Consider the following 21,560-nt stretch of genomic DNA (forward strand, 5'->3'; position numbering starts at 1 on the left):
TATGATGTGTATTGGAGAAAGCTTGAAAATACAAAATACATCGGTTTTTGTAGGTTAGTTTTAGTCTACATAAGGTTATTTATTTAATTTTTTTTACATTTACATTTATTTTAGCTACTTGTATTTCTTCAAGTGAAGGCTACTTCGAGTTGCTTTGACCTTCCATTGCAAAACTGGAACGTTTCTAATGCACATTAGAAATCTGAGGTAGTAAACTTTTTTTTTTTTTTTTACTAAAAAAAAGCATTGCCTGCTTTTAAACGCGTGTTGACTTATCGCCAAACTCAATTTAAGTGAAGCTGGCACGGACTGGCTGGATTCAACCTGGGCACAGGAACATTTGACGGACGTGTGTTTGGACCAATGGTGCGGTACCGACCCGCGTCCTGGTGGGCGGCAGCTCGCACGTCGTAGCCGGACGGCGCTTTTGTTTTCGTTGGGAGAAAAGTCGTGGAAGAACATTTCAAAGGAGGGACGTTTTATTAAAACAACGTTTCAGCGTCGTTCACCGACATTTTTTAACGCAAGTTTTTAGTCGTGGAGTGTCGCCGGGTCGGGTCGGGTCGGGAACTTGGGCCGGGTCGAGCTCTTTCGCCGCTTTGCTTTGGAGGAGTTATCGGCAGTGATTGGAAAGCGGAAGAAGGGAACTCCGAAGTGAAGGACGGGAGGTTTTAGTGATGGACCAACCCCGCTACGGTTTTATTTTGGACCACATGTTCCGAGGCTTTCACTTCGATTTGAACCCGTAGCCCTAATATAAAGGGTCGTTGTCTTAATTTATCCCATTAATGCCATAAATTCGCCAACTATTAAAGACTGAGGTACTCAAAATGGCGGACAGCTGGCCCATCCCCCAGGCCCTGTTTCTGCTGATGGTGAGTGTTGTGGGCCTGGATACTTGTCCTCATCCCTGTACGTGTTCCCAAGGTCCAGATTCAGCACAACTCTTGGACTGCAGTCGGAAAAGATTGTCCGAACCCCCCCTTAAGATCCCAGCTTGGATCACGCATGTGTAAGTAATGGGCCGAACTGGGGGCAGTTTGTTGACATGCTTCGAGGTCCAGAACTTTTATATGTGCAGAAAGCAGAGGATGGTGTTTACTAGTTAATGTTATCCTCTGTCTTTTTTAATGCCAAGATAATCTTTTCCCTGGTTATATTTCCAATCACGTTCCTCTAGATCATCAGAATAACCTGTTATTCGTTTTTAGGTCTTTGAACCATAATGAGCTGTCTGGTGTGCCTTTTCTCGGAGAGTCTTCCTCAAACGTTACTGTGTTGTCGCTGTAAGTTGTTCTGGTATTTATTCTAGCAATTCTGGAATTGCATGAATATTGTCATTAATGGTGCATGAGAATTTCCTGCAGGCCACAATTCTTATGCATAAATAGTTGGGTCTTCATATAGACCAGTCTTGGCTTTGCTAAATAAACTACGTTCAATGCTTAAATGGCCTTGGAATAAAAAAAAAACATGGAAATAACATGTTCACTTTTCTTGTGCATGTAGTGTTCATAACCGAATCTCTGATGTGGTGGTGGAGCATCTTCTGCCGTATACATCTCTCGAAAGTCTGGATCTGAGCTCCAACTTGATCTCGGAGCTGAAAGCTGGATCATTCCCTCCCATGCAGCTCAAATACCTGTATGTCGTTTTGATTTTATTTGCATTTGCTTTAGTTTCCACGTTTTGTTGTCATTTTTTATGTCGTGATATTGTGATTTTTGTTGTACCATCAAATCCTAACTGAAAAAGGAATTGTAAGTACTTACAATGCAAATAAGTCTGCCACCTACATAAAGCTCTATTGTTTTCTCCTTTTCGTGGCGTAGGAATTTGAGCAACAATAAGATTAGCTCTCTCGAACCAGGTTGCTTTGGCAACATCAGCTCCCTGCTGGTCCTGAAGATAAATAGGAACAGACTAGCCCTCCTACCTGCTAAAGTCTTCACTCTCTCTCAGCTGCAAGTTCTGTAAGTGGAATCGGGCTTCTTCACCGTGTTGTCAAGGCTGTTGCATAGAATAAATGATAAATGGTGACACCTGACAAAAAAAACCAAAACATTTGCATGGGTATATATGCAGACATATCTAGCTATCTGCACGTGTAGTTCATTAGTCTGTTTGGTGTGAATATGTAGTTATTGTGAAATGAAATCCGCCTTGCTCGTTTCAGGGAGTTGAAACGCAATAAGATCAGAGTAGTAGACAGTCTGATCTTCAAAGAGCTCGAGTCTCTGAAGTCTCTGAAGATGCAGAGGAACGGCATCACCAAGCTGATGGACGGAGCGCTTTTCGGCCTCGACAATATGGAGGAACTGTGAGTGAATTCTAACGAACGCACGGCACATTCTGTCTTCATCTCCTTCTGTCGTTTCTTCATCTTTAATTTAACTCATTCTTATCATTCATTCCTTTTTAATTACGGACTTTTAATATCTCTCTGTCCGAACCCTTGCTCTATATATGGGGTGAGGGGCGTTGACGTTGGCTCTGATGGGGTTAGGCTGATGGTGACGTCGTGGTTGTGCATCCATCTTGCTTCCTTCCACAGCGAACTGGAGCACAACAACCTGACCGAGCTGAGCAAGGGCTGGCTGTACGGCCTGCACACGCTCCGCACGCTGCACCTCGCCCACAACAACGTGGGCCTCGTCCGGGCCGACGCCTGGGAGTTCTGCCACCGCATGGAAGAGCTGTGAGTGGAACCTGCCACACCGTAGGGGTCTCGGTCCTCAGTCACCCTCAGGGCGTAGTACTGTGTCGAGGTGGGCCGTTCCAGGACAAGAAGGGAGCAGGACTGAGTTAGGAAATATTGTCCGTATTCAGCTTTACTACTTATGTTAAATATAATGGAGGTGTTGGGGTTTTTTTTTTTCTCCCCAGCATGAGAATCAGAAACATTGTATCTATGCTACCATCTAGGGTGCGTTCTGTGAACAGGTGCAAAGCACTTTTTATGTTGCTCTGGATAAGAGCATCTGCTAAATCTTGATCACCAAAAGGAAAATATTTTTCCAGCTCATATACTTCTCTCTCTCTCTCTCTCTCTCTCTCTCTTTGTGTGTGTTTTCAGGGATTTGTCGTTTAATCACCTGAGTCGTCTGGAACACTGGGCTTTCACTGGGCTTGGGCTGCTGCAGAGTCTGAACCTGGGCGAGAATCGCATAACACACCTGGGAGACGGAGTGTTTGCTGGCCTAGCAAATGTTCGAACACTGTAAGATTGCACGCACATGCGCGCACACACACACACACACACACACGCACACGCACACACACACACACACACACGCACACACACACACACACACACACACACACACACACACACACACAATGTGATTTTGCCAAATCCATGGGCATTAGGACATCTTGTTTCATTGAGGCAGGGCACTTCAGTGGCCAAGCCTGTGACAGTGTGCAGTAAGATCCTACACATTCGCCCACACACACACACACACACACACACACACACACACACACACACAAACACACACCGATTCTTCTCTGTACACAGTACATTGTGCAAATTAGATGCACTGGCAGTGGACAATTGACTTGCTGCAGTGTTGCAATACCATGAGCACCAGCATCAGTGCTGTGACTAAAAACTGATTAGATGCATTAGAGGACACTGGATGGTGTCAGGTGTCTTAAATGACTATTTAATTTCAGATGTATAGCAATATTGATTAATAGTGAATTATATGGAGCACCACCATTTCCAGGGAAATATGTTTTTAATGTTTTTTATAACTGGATAGGTGGGTTAATGTTATATCTATGCTAAAGTGGGTAAAATCTAAGTCTGAAATGCAAGCAAAAGACTGCTAAAATGTATGCATCACACTAATTTGATCGAATAGCTAATTCTATGGTGAGGATAATTCTAAGAGCAGCAAACATCAAGGCTGCCATCAAAGTGGCATTATGAATGAAGGCGGCCTTAATCAGGGTGAGTCTGTCGGGCTTGGATGGCTCGTCCACTTATGCTGGTAGGAATACGTGGTATTTTGAGGTCCAAAATCAACCGACATGTAATACCAGGCACTAACGGAGAGGTTAACGACGATGTGCGAGTGGGTCTCTCCCAGAACCGCCATTCACTTGGTTGTGACACTGAATACTGCTGGGCCCCATGACCTGTTGATCCTGTATACTTTATAACAGTTAAACCTTTTCTTTCATATAATATTTCCAAATTATTATATTATTCTGTTTCCTCTTGGAGGGATTAGAATTAGAATCCAGTATCTATCTCAAAATATAGAGTTATAAGCATCATGGCCAATTTGGGCACTCTTGGATATAGGTCTGTTTGTGAATTCTGAAGGTGATGCTTTATGGTTAAGAATGCACCAAGTTAAACAGCAAAGGCCATAAACAGGGATCCTGTTTATTCTTCATACTGAAAGCCTGCTGAGTGTGATGAGAAGGGTCTCTTCAGTCCGGTGGGCCTAGGGTGTGGGTTTTGGGTTTTGGGTTTCCCCACACATAGGCTGACTCTTCTTTTGCTTTCAGTACTGCTTTCAGATGAAGGCCACAAATCAAAGCCAGGTTTGTATGTATATACAGAGTAGGTGTTTTAATCACTCCGTGACCTCATTTTGAAAATTGATAGCAAACAGTAGCGAGTCCATTAGGATTGGTGTTACCACATACATCACATAATGGATCAAGTGTTTCACATAGATGATGAATCACGATAATTTCATTGAATGCATTAATTAGTTTGCAGTCTTGTAACTTCCTCTGGGCGTGCGACGGTATTAGCCCGCCATTTCCGTCCTGACTTCCTCTAGTGAGACGTTGTGCTCCCTAGTCTTGGAGGAAGAGGGTGGTCTTTAGTCCCATCTGCCTCCACCTGGCTTTGGCAGAAGTGAGCAGGGCTGTGTGAGCCTTTGGGCGCTCGCGATGCGCTTGCACGCCCCGTGGCGCTCCGTGTTTGTGGACGTTGGACGGGGAGCCGCAGGTGCACGGTCACGACGTTCCCCCGTTCACCGTCGGACGCGTGGGGTTGCTTGGCAACAGTGCGAGCCTCCCTCTGATGTTCCGTCGGGCTTGTGCTTCGTTCTTTTCAGAGACATCCGTAACAATGACATCTCGTTGGCCATCGAGGACTTGGTTGGCATGTTTGTGGGCATGAAAAAGCTCAACACCTTGTAAGTTTGACCTTCGATCGTGATGTTTTACGCTTAAATCAACTCGCTCGTTAATATATGTAGGTCAGCATTGGTTGTTGTGATGGTGTAATGTTGCTGCTTGGAATGATGTGTGTGTGTGTGTCCTTTAGAGTCCTACAGAAGAACAAGATCAGGACCATCACTAAGAGGGCGTTTGAGGGTCTAGAAGCACTGGAGCATTTGTAAGGGTGGTTTTTTTTGCTCTTAATTGTGTGTCACTCATGCTTTCTGTGCCGTGACGTTGCCGTGACGTATGGTAATTGTGTTTACACAGAGATCTGAGTAAGAATCGCATCATGTCTCTCCACCCCGATGCCTTCTCTCACCTGAAACTCAAATCGCTGTAAGTTTGCAGGTCGTCTTTGTTCTTGTGTGGCTGAGCTGGCATCTCTCTGTCCTCCTGTGTGTTTGACATGCCAGCCTGTGCGTTTGGACAGCAGGGGTGGGGATCCTTACCTGCAGAGTGGTTGGTCACACTGTGGCTTTTCACCCCAGCTATGCTGAATCACTCCTGATCAGCTGTCAGCCAATTAAGCAAGTGCTGTCAGGGTCGCACCATCTTGGGCTGATGGAAAACCAGCTATATGTGTCCGTTATGGGTTGGGTTTCCCACCACTGCTGTAGGCAACGATATCAGGAAACCATGCATAATGCATTCGTTAACTGTAAGATATCGCAATGCGGTTTTGTTACTAATGTCGTCTTTGTTTTCTTTTGTTTATCTCTTAAAGTGACTTGAACACCAGCAGTCTCCTCTGTGACTGCCATCTTAAGTGGCTGAGCCAGTGGCTGATTGACAGCTGCTTCCAGCAATCATGCACTGCGGTGTGTGCACATCCCACCCCCCTGGCAGGCAGGAGCATCTTCACTGTCAGACCAGAAGAATTTGTCTGTAGTGAGTTAACTGCTGGCCTCATATCTCTGCTGAAATATTTCAAGCGTCGTCCTCTGTGATGTGAAGAAATGACTTGGGATGTTCCTCCTCAAGCAAAGTTAGCAAGGGTGTCTGGTTGTTTGAATTTCTTTTGACGTGATGCACTTACCCAGACCCAGAGCTGTCCTGTCGTTGAAGGCTTATAGCAGGGAGCTGAGTGAGCGATGTAACCGAGAACAGACCTCCTCTTAGAAGGGAACTGGAAACCAGGACAAACCTCCGAATTAAGCCTGACGATGCTCATTACCTTATCAATATGGTCAATCAGATTTCCAATATAAGAAGACGCCCAATAATAAAAAAAAAGTCTAAAGCAACAGATTTGGGAGGTCTGGGTTCACATCAGTACTGATAGAGAAGCCTGTAAGGTCTCTCTAAAAAATTGTTAGTCTGGTTCTCAACAACATGTATACTATAATAATATTGTGAGACAATATCTTTTTGAAATTCATTACAATGTTATGATGTAGTGCTTAATGTCTGTCATTTAAGATTTTTTTGAGAAAAATTAGAAATGTAAAATCACATTTCAAAATTCTTACAAAAAGTCATATCGCCCAGACCTACACTACAGTCTTATAGGAGGAGCAGTTGAAATTAAACCCACATCTCTCTGCCTTTCCAACCCACTCCTTCTGCCCCTCGCTCTCAGATGACTTCCCCAAACCTCAGATCAGCAGCAGCCCCAGGACTGCGGTGGCCCTGCGGGGCACCAACGTCACCCTCAACTGCTCCGCCTTCAGCAGCAGCGACTCCCCCATGAGCGCCTCCTGGAGGAAGGACCGGGAGGTGCTGTACGAGGCACAGGTGCACAACTACGCCCGTTACCAGGAGAGCCGGCTCCTCTACACCAGCACCCTCCACCTGCTCGGCGTGAACTTCACGGACGAGGGCCAGTACCAGTGCGTGGTCTCCAACCACTTTGGCTCCAACTACTCGGCGGAGGCTAAGCTCACGGTTAACGGTAAGGGCGTGTTGCTCTGCCTCTGACTGTGATCTTGCAGGGCATTCTGGGCTGTCTCTATAGAATGTAACAGAAGATGGGAGTTTAGTTTCTCCGGCAGTCAAAGTTAAACATCCCTTTAGCTGCTTGGGGATGCGCGAGACAGCGTCTCCTAGGCGCTTTGATGTTTGGTGCACAGCTGACAAACAATCGGTTTTGCTGTTGTTGGTTCTGAAATAAGTTTGGCTTCTGCCCCTGTGGTTTACATCTCTTATCTCTCCCGAGCTGTTTTCTGGATGCCTCTAATTTAATTTCCACTTTCATTGGAACTGAGATTACACGGCCCCCTGGGAAACGGGCCTGGGCGATGTGATTATTTTTTTATCATCTCATAATTCAGATGCGAGAGAGGCTTTATTCCCAATCTGCACTCAAAGGCAAAAGTTTAGCATCAAATAGGATTTTAATGGTTCTGTAAACTAGGCCCAGAGTTTAGGTGCACAGATTAGCTCCCATCAGTATTTAGCTTGTTTATGTACAGTGAGCGCCAAAAGTCTCAGACTGTCAAGAACTGAAGAATTTGTAGCCAGGCTTGCATTAGAGTGCTCAGAATAACAACTGGGACTGAGATTGCTTCACAAAGCTCTTTTGACATAGTTAGATGCAACAAAAATATACACATCCTTCCTCAGAATGGTAGGATGATCGTAACCTAGACCTATACATGCTGAGTAGTGCAAGATCGTCATTTCATTCGCCTGAAGTGTGTGACATGTTTTATTTTTTAAATTAAGCAATCAGTGGAATTTTTTTGAGGTTTTGTTTGAGCTTGTAACTTGGGTATGTTGTTTAACCATTTATGTATGCGTGCTTTGTATTTCTCTATAAACAAATTTGGCATAAATGGCCCTCGTTCCCTGCCACCCACTGTAAATGTTTTCTTAACCTTAAGTATTATGGAAATAAATAAATATCAAATATTGAAATATTAGAAGAAAATATTCGTTATCCGGCATTTTATTTAGCGAGTGTTGTGCATCGTAACATTCTGAGCCTACGCGTTGACCTTGTTCCCAGAGCTGCCTTCCTTCCTCAAGACGCCCATGGACCTGACGATCCGCACGGGCACCGTGGCACGGCTGGAGTGTGCGGCCGAGGGCCACCCGCCACCCCAGATAGCCTGGCAGAAGGACGGGGGCGTCAACTTCCCCGCCGCCCGCGAGAGGAGAATGCACGTCATGCCTGAAGACGACACGTTCTTTATCGCCAACGTGAAGACGGAGGACATGGGCGTGTACAGCTGCACCGCCAAGAACGAGGCAGGCAGCCTGTCTGCCAATGCTACGCTGACCGTACTGGGTAGGGCACTCGCCGCCGCTCACGGAGACTTCTAGAAGCTTGCTCCGCTGCTATAAGTGTGTTCGTCACGATCGTTTTGTTTGTCCCTGCAGAGACGCCGTCGTTCCAGCGCCCCCTAGAGGACCGCACGGTCGCACGTGGCGAGACTGCCGTCCTCCAGTGCATAGCTCGGGGAAGCCCCGCCCCCCGCCTCAACTGGACCAAAGACGACGGTCCGCTGCTGCTGACGGAGCGCCATTTCTTCGCCGCAGCCAATCAGCTGCTCATAATCGTGGACGCCAGGCCGGCGGATGCGGGAAAGTACACGTGCGTCATGTCCAACACGCTGGGCACGGAGCGCGGCCACATCTACCTCGGGGTCTCGCCCTCGGCCAACTGCGACCCGGTGGGCGGGGCTTATGACCAGGACGGCTGGACCACGGTGGGCATCGTGGTGATGGTGGTGGTGTGCTGCGTGGTGGGCACCTCGCTAGTCTGGGTGATAGTCATTTACCACATGCGTCGCAAGAGCGAAGATTACAGCATCACCAACACAGGTGGGTGGATGCCAAATCGCTCCGTGCACACTCCCACACTGCCTGGGCATCACGCCCAACCGAGCTTCCCTGCAGTATGGTGTGCTGCTGCCATTACAAGCACATTATCCAGAGCGGCATGTGTGGAGACGGTGGAAGGCATTTTCATGAGCAGTAGAGTCTGAAGGTCACGTTTTCATCTTTTGCTGCGTTTCTCAGAAAGGAACGCTCAGTCAGGCCTAGTCAGTAGCAAAGATAGGTGTGTCTTCCAGAGAAAAGACTCCGAATAATGTGTAACTTCATGTATTACGATGTTTGTCAGTTTTCTTGGAAAAGGATGAAATGAAGGTGTCAAGTTGACACAAGGCACAGCAGCTCTCATGGCTTTATCGCTTTAGTCTATGCCTAAACTCCAACCCTGTCTTTATCTAGGGCTGGACAATATGAGCAAAATTTATATCACGATATATTTATTAATTTCGGTCAATACGATATAATTCTGATATCGACATGAACAATATAAAAGCCACAGAAAACTGCCAAGAATGCCCACAAGTCTGTACCTACAAATGTCTGAAAAATTAATGTCAAGTAAATGAAACCTCCTCCTATAAAACTATATTTACTTCAGAAATAAAGCTAGTACAAATAAATCGTCACCTTTTATTTGTATTCAGCCTTCATGTATTTTCGTGAAGCATGACATCACCGTTAAAAAAAAAAAAAAAAAAACCGTCTGCTTTGTCAATATTAATATCTTCAATAACCGAACCACTTCCACACCACAGAATTAGTCTTTCCCCTTTTATTCACTATTCATTTGCCTTATAGCTCATCGAAGCTCGTTCAGTCACATTTGTATTGTGGTCAGCGGTGCTCATTTTACAGCTAGTACGCGTCCCGTTGGAGCCAAACCAAAACTCACACAGGCTGCTGTTGCTGAGCGCCGGCTGCGTGCACGTGGTGGTCATCAATCACTGAACGCAATGAACTAACGGCAGCTCCCTGTTGTAACATTGTGAAAATGTGTTTAAAAATCATCTCACCATTATTGAAACATTTTCTATCGCGATATATATTGATATTGAGTTATTGTCCAGCCCTATCCAGTATCTGTCTCTGAAACTCTGAGAAGACTGTGGAAATCCATATAAGCAGAGAGAAGCTTATTTTGCATCCCAAAATCACCATACATTGGCTTAAAAATATTCCTCGCTTACAATTTTAACACATCTTTTGAGGAGTAATTTGGGGTTGTAAGCAACCCTTATATTTGACTTCATGAAACCAAGAAGTGTAGACTGAGGCAGGTTGTAAAATGTATTTATTAAAGAAAATTGTCCCTTTTTTCCCCTTAAATTTTTTCCTCCGATTTGCAAAGGCACATGCGAACGAGGAAAGGTCGTGTGATTTCAAAATGAAGTGCAGCGTTCCTGAACTGGCAGGCGTGTGTGCGTGTGTTTTCAGATGAGATGAACCTCCCGGCGGACATTCCCAGCTACCTGTCCTCTCAGGGAACGCTGTCGGAGCCTCAGGAGGGCTACAGCAACTCCGAGGCAGGCAGCCACCAGCAGCTCATGCCCTCCCTGCCCAACGGCTGTGCCCACAAGGGCACGGATGGTACGTCCGCCCATCCACACAGAGGGTGACGGGAATGAGAGGCAGTGGGATGGCCAGCCAGCATCCCACCGAGTAAACGTGCTTGTCTTGTTGATGTTTTTGCTGTTGGCATGGCCTTTTGTCCAAGGCATGTTAACTCTGTGTAACGGGTACCGTAGAGTCGGAATACCTAGATGATTCCTATTAATAGAAGTGCAAATATCCGTGGTCCAACTTGAGTAGCTTTTTCCTTGGACCAACATGGCACACGGCTCTGAAACGTGACCTGGTTCAGTCAGTAGCCTGTCATTGATTTATTGACCGTGACCTGTGTAAAGTGCGCTATATTCTCTGCACAGTTCATATATTTTTTTCTGTTGCTTGTAAAGCAGTTTATGCTTCATTCATGTTCGTTCTGATTCTTCAGACATTCTTTCAGGTTTTTTCCTTTGACACGACGGCAAATGAATTAAATGAACAGGTTTTCCATTGACGTTGATAAGCTAGCTAACTCATTCCTATATTTGTGCCTGACTCTTTAAGGCATTGCAGAAATACTAAATTCTACTGCTTTAGTATTGCGTAGTTTATTCAGATAAAATGTTAATTAACCAGCTGCTGTTCACTGGAGGTACTTCAACAGTTGTAGCTCAACAGTCAGTGGTATGTTAAGACCGGAGACCTGTAGAAGCTGACTACAGTGTTCAAGTTGTGATTAAATGAAATGCTGATTTCCCGTAGGCGTGTGTTACGGAGAGATGGGTGGAGAAATCGACTCTGAGGCCAGTGGAATGCTGGGTAACCGTGTTGGGGCTCTGTTTGCTGGGTGCAGCAGTTTCCACCCAGGAGAACCAAGGGAGGGATTGGCACCTGTGCCCAATGGTCAGTCTGTGTGTGTGTATGTCTGTTGTGTGTGTGTGTGTGTGTGTGTGTGTGTGTGTGTGTGTGTGTGTGTGTGTGTGTGTGCGCGCGCGAGTAGCTCATCACGTCTCCTGTCCGTCCCTTGCAGGTGCTGCTCGGCCGTTGGTCATCTGCTCGGAGTGCTATGACAATGGCAGCATCTATTCCCGCACACACGACTACTGCCCCTACGCCTACCTGGAGGAGGAGGGGGACACGCTTGCCCCCCAGCTGCCCCGGGACACGCCCGGGCGGCCCGAAGGCAAGCAGCGTGGGGACGAATCGATGGAGGGTCTGGCGGCCCAGCAGGACGCTGCTGTGTTCCTTGCCGGCCACGAGCCCCAGCTTTGCTCCTCCCACCACCACAGCAGCGGTCAGAGCGCAACACATACACACACACACACACACACACACATGTGGGGCTTGGGGTGCGTAGAAGGCCCTCTGAGGCCAACACTGCATGATTGTGTGGCATTTACATTGCAACATACTGCGGTCCTGTTTCCTTCTCACTTTCTTCTTCGTCTCTCTGCAGATGTTTCCAGCAGGTCGTTTTGGGGCACAGCCGAGCCCCACGCTCCCGTCCCGCCCCAGGGGCCCGTGACCGTACACAAGCCCCCTTCAGAGCCCTGTGTTGGGGATGGGCGAGAGGAGGAGAGGGGGGGGCGAGAGGAGACCTCGTACAGGACTAATCCTCAGGACCATGCTGTCCCTCCCACATAGAGCCCCCCCATATCACCCTGCCCATAACCCAGCCGGAGTCTGGTGCGTGGTCAGCCCCGCTCCCACCTCCATCTTCTCTCATTGTGTCCTCAAATCCCTCTACCTCCTGAGAAGAGACACACACTCTGACAGAAAGAAAGGCCTCTCACTTGTGTGTTTACATCGCCACATTGGAAGTTGCCATGTGTGCACGTGGGGGGGAGAAATCCCTCCCTCAGACGTGGTAGTGGTGGCGAACAAATATAAGTTGAGGCTCTGAATGTAATGTTTCCAAGAGCTTCACTTGCTGCCATCTCCTGCCTTTAGACACGATTCCTCTGCTCCCCGTCTTACCTGTACTTTGGGGGGGGGGGGGTGAGTGGGGAAGTTTCCATGCTAACGCCAAAGCATTGAGCCAGCCCTCATAGTGCTGCCCTGGCTCTGAAACAGGACCAAAGTGTGTACAGATTGGGAGGATCCTCCCTGCGCATCAAGGTCGGGAATGGACAACGCACCTGTCAGTCATGAGAGCGATCTAAGTGGGAGAGAAATATCTGCGTTCCTGCTCTTATTGGACACATCAGAGCTGGCGATATTGGCCCACATAAATTCCCTTATATGGGTAAAGACTGCTGTTTTTTTTCCGTCCTTTTCCCACAGTATTGTAAGCTAAAATTTCTGTTTTGTCAAAAAACGTTCTTTGTTTAGAGCTGTTCACAAAGCCTTTTTTATGACCATTTTTCCTTCTGTTTTATTTTCCTTCTCTTTTATTTTTAAGAAAGGCACTATGTCAGACAAAAAGATATTGCACCTTTGACAATGGCTTAGACTGCAGCTTCCTGCCTTACATGCTCGTTCCCACATCTCCTCACTTGTGATCTTAGTGTTTTCGTGTGCATTGATTCTTCACGCGGTCCATTTTCTGTTCCTCGAACGCTCCAATGCAACCCTCCTCCTCTACTGAGTGGAAGCTTAGTGACTTCCCCAAAAGAGCATGAATCAGGAGTTCCTGTGCTGTTGAATATATTTATGAGCACATACATAATAATGATTTTAGCCCTTTTATCCTTCTGCCATGCATATGAAATGCTGCAGACATAATGAAGTGTGTAGTAGTTGTTTGGGTGCTCTGTTGGGGGTGTCAAGGTGTGCTAAGAGGCCTCGAGTTGACGAGCTATGCTCTTAACTCTTCCGTCTGTTGACCGAGGGTCTCTGGGCCTTGTTTGCCTAAGCAGTCGTCTTTATGACTTCTAAAACCAACTTGCCACCATGAGACGAAGGTTCTTACGGAACGTTGATGCTGCTTCCCGCTTGCCTGATTTGTGTACTCTGCCGTTGAAGGAGTTTTGGCGAGTCCAGACCCAGAACTTCCTCCCCGTCTGCTAATATAAAGCAATTGTTTTTCAAACGCCATCCGAAGCTTTGACTTCTTATTTTACTGTGAACCCCCCCCAGTTTTTGTTGCAAGCGGTGATATGTTGCAAGTTCATGCAGTTCACCTTGTTGAGAAACTGGTGTGACCCTGGCATTGGTGAGCAAGCAAAGATCGTGTGGGGTGGTCAGTATCGTCTCTCGCTGATGTTCTGAGTGATGCACACACCACCTTCGGTGAGACGGTGATGTGCATGTTCTTTAGCGGTATCTTCTGAAGTTTCTCAGAAAGGAAAGCTCAGCCAGGCTTAGTCAGTAGCAGAGCAAGGTACAATTCCAGAGAAATGACCCAGAATAACATGCAACTTCACACAGTCGTATTAGGATGTTGGTCAGCTTTCTTAAGAAAGGATGAAATGAAGAAGTAATGTTGACATAAGGCACAGCATCTTTTAAATGGCTTTATCACTTTATTCTATGCCTAAAGAGAACAAACTCCAACCCTGTCTGTATCAGTCTCTGAAACACCCGAGTAGACGGTAGAAATCCATATAAGCAGAGAAGGTAGGCGTGCATCCCAAAATCACCACACACTGGCTTCAAAATATCCCTCGCCCTACTATGTTAATCATTTGAAATGCATCTTTTCAGGAGTTGCGTGGAGTTGTAAGCGAGTGTATTTGACATTATTAAACACCCCGATGTAGTTTGAGGCCAGTTTGTGGTGATTTTGACATGCGCTTTGAAACTCGTAGAGTATTCGGTAGAAAACCAAACCACCATCCTGCAGTGTGTTTCAGGGAGACACTAGAAACACTGCAGGATTGTTTGCTTCCCTTCGTGTTTTGACTCTCCTGTTTCATTCCAAGAGCTTTTGAAGCCACAGCTGTAGACTTTTTTTGTTGTAGTAATATATATATATATATATATATATATATATATATATATATATATATATATATATATATATATATATATATATAATTATTTTATTTTTAGCACTTTTTTATTTGACTGATGTTTATTTTTCAGTGCAGTCTGGTTCGATTGTCCTGCTTGGGACGGTCTGGTTTCACTCTGTTTGGTACAGGCCTTTAAATGCTAACGCACCACCCCGGCTGGACGACTTCTGAAGTGTGAGCATGTGTTCATGCGTGTACTCATGAGCAACGTGAGAGAATGTGAAATGGGACCTGACCAAGCTGTTGGTGCAACTGAGGTACTCTTAACACATAATTGTGAAACGTGTGTATTGTGAAGTGCACTACAGTCTTGAGTCACTACAATTACAGTTATGTCGGTTATGCGGGAACTCGCCTTTTCTATTTAACGTGTGAAGTTAATATGCGGAGAGTAAAACGTTGGTAATGTTGCATCCAGGTGCCACATTTTTATATTCGGTTTGAAAGTTTTACTTTTGCACCTGCCACATTCTCATTATTTTATGTTCATTTTAATGCAAATGTGTTTATATTGGGTTCTTTGAGCCATGTCTCCCTGTGGAATGAGATGCATTGGTTTTCCAGCTGTTTTATGATTTGCACATGATTCTGTCCCCGTCAGCCCTATATCCTAGAACAGACTGGCCCCTGTTGCTAAGCAATGGGTTTGACTTCCTGTCCTTTTCCATCAGTGGCAGGCAACTGGTGTTGGGCATCGGTTGCTTTTTTACTGAGGTTTTTCCTCCCTATTAAATCTGCATCTGGGTAATTGCTATGGTTTGTAAACCTGCACTCACTTTTGTTTCTGACACGCATATAAATTTTGGTTATGAATGTAAGAAATATCAATTGGGCAAGTTGTGGGATATTAGATGTTAATTTAAAACAGACTTTTCGTTTAATAGAGGTTGCCCATTTAAATGGTAGTTTGGTTCAGAATTTGCCTTATTGTGCACGAGTTTACATTCAAAGTTGTGACCTGTCAGTTGGAGTTGGTTTGGATTATGCCAGTACAGCTTTGTGAATTGAAACCAAAGTTTAACATTAATGCTTCCACAATTCAATGCTGCTTGCTTTTTTTTTTTTTTTTTTAATCTTTTTATTACCTTTATTCCAATTTTATTTCTGATATGTACCTGTACATTCTGTAAAGCATGTAAAAAAAACTTTTATTTCATAATGTTGCATATTTATCTGACATTTAAACAATAAAATGCGAATTCTGAAGTGTACTGGATCAGACTCTGCAGCTGGCTGTACGTAAGATGTTCCTGGATGTTCTGTGATGGGTGCTAATATCACGCTTTTCTCCTTCTTTCTGCACAGCACTGAACCCGGGCTTCTCCAGTAGCGATGTGGCAGCTCCTTTCAGTGTGATTGAATTAGGTCAGCAGCACAGGATGGAAAGTAAAGTTCTGGCAGGTTTAAAAGAGTTTAGACATCTGAATCCCACTAAACGCCCCAACTGACAGTTTTCATTCCTGACTTGTGGGTGAAGAACCAGGATATTTTGGGTGATGGGATCAAAGAGCCTACCTCATTCCTGTCGCTAACCCATGCTGCTGAAACATTAATAATGCATGCATACACTCTGTTCACTATGGGTTTCATTATCTTCATCAGCTGGGAATGTACTACACCTCTCACAGTTATTCACATGTTACATTTGCCCAGACAAAGCCTAAATGCTATCCTGAATCTTATCTGCCATGTAGACTTCAGGAGAAATGTTCATGGAAGCAGATATATCTTGTTAACAGAAGTGGTCGTTTGATGGAGAAGATAAATGTAATTTAAATTGTGGCCAAGCTTTAAGCCTGAATTTGAAAAGCCATCTTTACATGTGTGATGTAATTTTGCAAGTCAAATTGTGTCAGTCAAAGGAGTCTAAATAATTCTAGGGAGTTTCTTTGGTGAGCAAACTGATCTGAAATCTGCTGCCATATTGCTGTTTGCTTCACATTACCCATTACCACTTGTTTGTTTGAGTGAGTGACTCTGTGCTTGAGGGAGATGCCAATCCTGCTTATTTTGAGTTGGCTTTCCGTGGGTTTTTCAGTTCTAAATGTGTGACTGCTTGAAACAAGAAAGGAAAATTGGATCTGTGCTCAGTCTTGCTCATCCATCATTACTGCACTGTTCCAACACACCCCCCCCCTCTTTTTTTGTTGTAATGCATACAGCAAGTTCTGGCATCTGCATGACTCCAGGGAATCAAGTGTCCAGTGGCTTCTGAGTAACCTCACAGCGATGCTTTAAAGCTTGCCACTGAGGGGCATGTGTTGAAGCATTAAATTGGGCTTGCCTTTACATGTCTTTAATTAAGCAGAAGATTAAACTAATTTACAGAGTACCATATAAAATTAGCAGAGGTTTGTCTAACTGCCAGAGGAGTACCTAATTAAGTCACTACAAATTGGAGGATCAGAGGTCTGTTATATCAAAAATAGTAGCCCTCGTTCTATGTACTGCAATAGACCACAAGATGGCGCTTTTGAGCGTTTTATTTGCCTTCACTGAGTTTTGCACAGATGACGCTCAAATTGCTTCTTCCGGTCAAGAATAATATTTCGACAATAACTTCATAAAAATTACGTTTTATTTAATTACCAAGTTTGGTAGCCTACAACGTTTATTTCTAAATACGTTGTCCAACAGCACACTGTGTCAGAACTGACCGTGATATACTATTTCCTAACATGGATTTTTAAGTGTTAACATTTTAAAGTTAACATTCCTTCTCTTTCTAAAAGTTTGGACCTACTATTAACGGTCAAATATCTCCTAAATGGTGGTAGTTTAACGTAATGACGGTAGTTCCTATATTCTGCAAATTATGCTATTTCACATCATTAGTAAATAGCTTGACGTAAACGTCCATTATGGACCACCGAACCATCTGTTTTCCACACGTTTATTGGCAGGAGCGCGTTCACCGGCCCGGTTCGGCTGAAGTAGTTGAACGTCCGTGGATTTAAACATAATCATCGCTATGATCAGAACCGCAAAGACCAGTTGCGGCGCGTAGGAGAGACGTGAACCCCCCCCCCCCCGGACTGAACCGGGCGGCACACACGGGCTTAAACGCGCGTTCGCAGTCGGTTCTGGTATTTGGCACGGAAACGTCGTCAGGTGCGTCTGCCCTACGGATGCGTGGGAACCGAGAGGAACCGAGAAGAACCCGGAGGAGACGGTGTCGCCTCGGAGCTACTTGATGCTCTCCAGATCAGAGGAGGACACACGCGAGTGGAGTTCCCGAGCGGAACTGAGCTCCTTCTCGGACTCGCCTCACCAGTTCTGGTGTTTATCGCCACTGTTTTGAACTTGAATAATGTCAGCAAACAGTGGCCGTATTTAGCCGTCGCCTGTACCTGCATCAACATATGATTTTTTCCACCAAAAGGGGCATAAAAAGGCTCGTCTGATGTTTTCCGCTCGCAGTTCTTTTATTGTGGCGAGTGAAAATGGACCGTCGGGTTCGGGCACGTTGTGTAGCTGGACTCGGTTCTCCGAGATGAAGCTTCAAGACTCGATGGCGTTCGTGGTTCGTAAAGCAGCATCTGCGCGCCGCCGTGTCCGTAGCCGGTAGACTGACCCTCACCTGGACATTTAGTCGTTTTTGGAAGTGAATAGGGACTAGGGACAAAGTGGACCATGTCCAAAACGTTGAAGAGAAAGAAGCACTGGTCCACTAAAGTCCAGGAGTGCGCCGTGTCGTGGGGAGGTGTCGGGGACTTCGGGGCGGTCGTGGAGGTCCTCGGAGGCGCCGAGCACGGAGAGTTCCCGTTTCTGGGTCAGATGAACCTGGATGTTCTGGTGTGTCGTGTTGGGAGACTACCGTACTACGGGGACGTTTTACTGGAAGTGAACGGGACGCCTGTCAGTGGACTTACGAACAGGGACACACACGCTGTGATCCGTCACTTCAAGGAGCCCATTCGTATTAAGACCGTCAAACCAGGTGAGGGGGGTTCTGGATGTGGTAAGGTACCGTTGACATCAATGGGCACACACACACACACACACACACACACACACACACACACACACACACACACACACACACACACACACACACACACACACACACATGCCCACTGTGCTCAAGCAGCAGTTTCAACAGATTTGCGACACACTCGGGACGTGCGAGCACATGTCTGGATACCTTTGTGACCCATCACAACATCAGGAGTTGTGGTTCTGGGTGTGGCAGTAAGCGAAATGAACACTTTCCCTTCCTCGATCATTTGTGGACGTAATTTACGGCGCTCCAGTCGTCCTGACACCCCAGTTACCTGGGCTGAATCAAACGTCTCAGGTGTTCAGGGGTAAGAGAGCGTGCAGCTGGGGTGGGAGTGCACACACTCACTGTGATCAGGGCTCTTGGCTCTAAAACAGACCCAAAACCTTCCTGCCTGCCTGTTTAAATAGAGAAAAGTGATGATGTTACTCTGGTTATATGCACAAATCTAGATTCTCCATTGCTAGTTTCTTTTTTTCATTTCTTTCACACTCGCACATTGTAAAAATGAGTCAGATTGGTCAATGGACAGTGGATGTACTATAAGAAACAAAATATTTAATGTTGTATTGTTTATATCTTTTAATAGATGATAAACATTCATATAGAAGACGGAGGTGTTGCTTGCAGTAATCCACCAGTCCTCTCCAGTACGTGGCTCGTGTGATGTAGTTTTTGTGTTGTGCTAAATTCCGGACTGGTTTGTGTGTGCCTCTGCTCTTGCTGGTATGATCTTGTGCATGTGGAACATGTTAGACCTGCTCTAGCTAGCCATAGGCCGCGCCTCCGGCCCTGCGAGGTGTGGATGTTTTTGACAGTGGAAAAAGACTTGTTACTATGGTGACATAGAAAAGAGTTGTTAGTAGAGGTAAAGTAATGTGGCTGTTACCATGGAATGGGTGGATGGGAGTATTATTGCCATGGAAATGATTAATAGAATGAAGATGGTATGTTTCTATGGGAGGTGGGGGGTGTTACTGGGAACATAAAGGATGGTCTAAGGGCACCAGTTTTGTTTGTTTGTTTGTTTTAGCAACACCTACACTCGAAAGAGCTCACAAATCTTCCAAAGCTGCCGAAGAAGTTTCTGGAGTTTCCCGGCAAACCGCTGGGCAGAGTACTGCACTGGCACTCGTGCGCCGTCTCACAGCGAAACTGGCAGGTGTGTGAGAGCGTGTGTGTCGAGCCCCGGGGTCTCAGAGTCGAGAGGCAGGCGAGGTTGGCACCATGATCCAGACCGCAGCCCACCGCAGCCAGCAGAACAGCGACGGCACCGGTGAAGGAACCTCCACACGCTTCCTGGAGCCGCTCGCCTTCCAATTACTCACGTAATCGTGCTATAGCCAAACGATGGAGAGAGCACGCCGGTGAACCCACGAGCCCCGTAGTGGAAACCTGGCTCTGCCCATTATCAGCCGTGTAGGAGTTTCCTTTGTGCAAAATACATTTTGCAGTGTCGAGCTTATAATTTAGAAGAAGATGAGAGGCAATGTCAGGGCCACAGTCTGCCAGCTTCCTGTGTCAGGCTACATTTATAGTGATTTCAAAAAGTGCAGTCATTTATCCAGTAGGCTGATGGTGAAAACGGTGAAAACAGCTACATAACAGGACAAATGACATGAATTTAAGTAAATCTGTTGTTGAGCAGGATTTACCTCCATTTAAATTCATTCGTATCATAACTGGACAACATAAATACCAAACTTTGGTCAAACATGCCTGCCTTTATATTTTAAACCTAACATTAAAATTTCTAAATCATTATTATATATTACTTCTCCCCATATATTGAGTATTCTCTGGCCAGCTTATAATTATGTAATTATATTTTTAAAATGTAATAGTAAAAAAACAACAATAAATTAAAAAAGCAAACAAAAAAAAAACCAAAATAAAGTAAATATCTGCAAATGTGCTACTACAATTCAACTGAATTCTGTGTTCAGAATATTGTTCAGGTTTACTGGCACAACTGCGGTTTTACAGGAAGTAGTTTTCTCCTATTGCTGTAGTTATTGAAGCGAATTCCTTTATGTGTAGGGAAAATGCCTTTCGGTCAGCATGCTGCTGTTTGTCCCACTGTGGCTCTGTAAGAACGGGCTGGTTGGACCTGCAGGTGCCACACGCTTCCTGTTTTGTTTGATTTATTTATTTTTTTGGATGACATGGCTGTCCTTTTACTGTGGATAATGAGAGTTTACTGGCATAAGACCTGAAAATGTGTCCACTTGTAGAAAGGGCTGTTTGGCGGTATGGGAGCCTCTTACCTGGACTGCAGATGTGTGTTAAACAAACTAAAACACATTTTAACATGTGTGTTGAAATGTGTGTTACGTTAATGACAGCTGAGACATGAGCCTTGTGTGTGTGTGTGTGTGTGTGTGCCTGGTTTGGATAGCGCTCACATGTGATGTTGGGCTCACCAACCCCTGTCTGGTCAGATCGCCTCACAGCGCTACCCAGCATGCACGCTGCTAGGCTGTCTGTTGGCCCAGCTCACAGGCCAGGCCGCTGTGCCGGAGATGTGCTTGTTAGACGTGCACTTTTGGCTAGAGCAGCTCCTGACACTTGTGAACACGCAGAGCGTGCGTGTGCGTCCCCGTGCGCGCGTATGTGCGCGTGCCGGTCGTGTTTCGGCCTCATGCCTAATTCAGCGTGTGTAAATAATTGATGTAGTGAGTGGGATGCTTACAAACACGGGCAGAGAGATAAAGACTGTCGAATCAGCTTTGAACAGGAAATGATGTAATAGGCTGTGCTGTGAAAGTACACTGGCAGTTGTTTCAGACATTACACTGCTCACAGACATTCCCCAGACATTTGGCCTGAAGAAAAGTGTCCCAGGCGTTTGGCGCGGAGATAAGTCTCGGAAGGGCTGGGAGTGTTTCACTGCAGAGCTCCTGAACCCTTAAGCAGAACGCAGAGGTATGGTTGAGGGCACCACCCACCTGATAGTGTAGCGGCCACTTCTTGCCCAATCACCACGTAGAGGGGTCAAAGGGCCTCTTCGGCAGCCTCACTCAAAACGCTTGAAGCTCGTCTGTTATTCGTGTATTAGGCACAGAACTCCTGCCTCCTGTATCTTGATG

General features: G+C 45.8%; 2 protein-coding genes across 2 annotated transcripts in view; both read left to right on the forward strand.

Moving 5' to 3' along the window:
• Positions 1–287: 287 nt before the first annotated feature.
• On the forward strand, positions 288–15,682 carry lrig2 (leucine-rich repeats and immunoglobulin-like domains 2). The gene is made up of 18 exons (XM_077014241.1): positions 288–1,012; positions 1,212–1,286; positions 1,510–1,644; positions 1,833–1,973; positions 2,177–2,320; positions 2,555–2,698; positions 3,077–3,220; positions 5,085–5,165; positions 5,297–5,368; positions 5,461–5,529; positions 5,918–6,081; positions 6,773–7,084; positions 8,141–8,422; positions 8,515–8,958; positions 10,405–10,557; positions 11,278–11,418; positions 11,546–11,809; positions 11,972–15,682. Exons 1-18 carry the CDS (start codon positions 831–833, stop codon positions 12,157–12,159), a joined length of 3,135 nt encoding a protein of 1,044 aa, XP_076870356.1. The 5' UTR covers positions 288–830; the 3' UTR covers positions 12,160–15,682.
• Positions 15,683–17,351: 1,669 nt separating this feature from the next.
• magi3b (membrane associated guanylate kinase, WW and PDZ domain containing 3b) overlaps positions 17,352–21,560 on the forward strand; it is an 84,806-nt gene continuing 80,597 nt past the window's right edge. Inside the window, 1 exon segment of the mRNA XM_077014243.1 lies at positions 17,352–18,411. Within this exon segment, the coding sequence (XP_076870358.1) occupies positions 18,105–18,411 (307 nt within the window). The 5' untranslated portion in view covers positions 17,352–18,104.

This window comes from Brachyhypopomus gauderio, chromosome 8 (genome assembly GCF_052324685.1).
Source record: "Brachyhypopomus gauderio isolate BG-103 chromosome 8, BGAUD_0.2, whole genome shotgun sequence".
In the NCBI taxonomy this organism is placed as follows: Eukaryota; Metazoa; Chordata; class Actinopteri; order Gymnotiformes; family Hypopomidae; genus Brachyhypopomus; species Brachyhypopomus gauderio.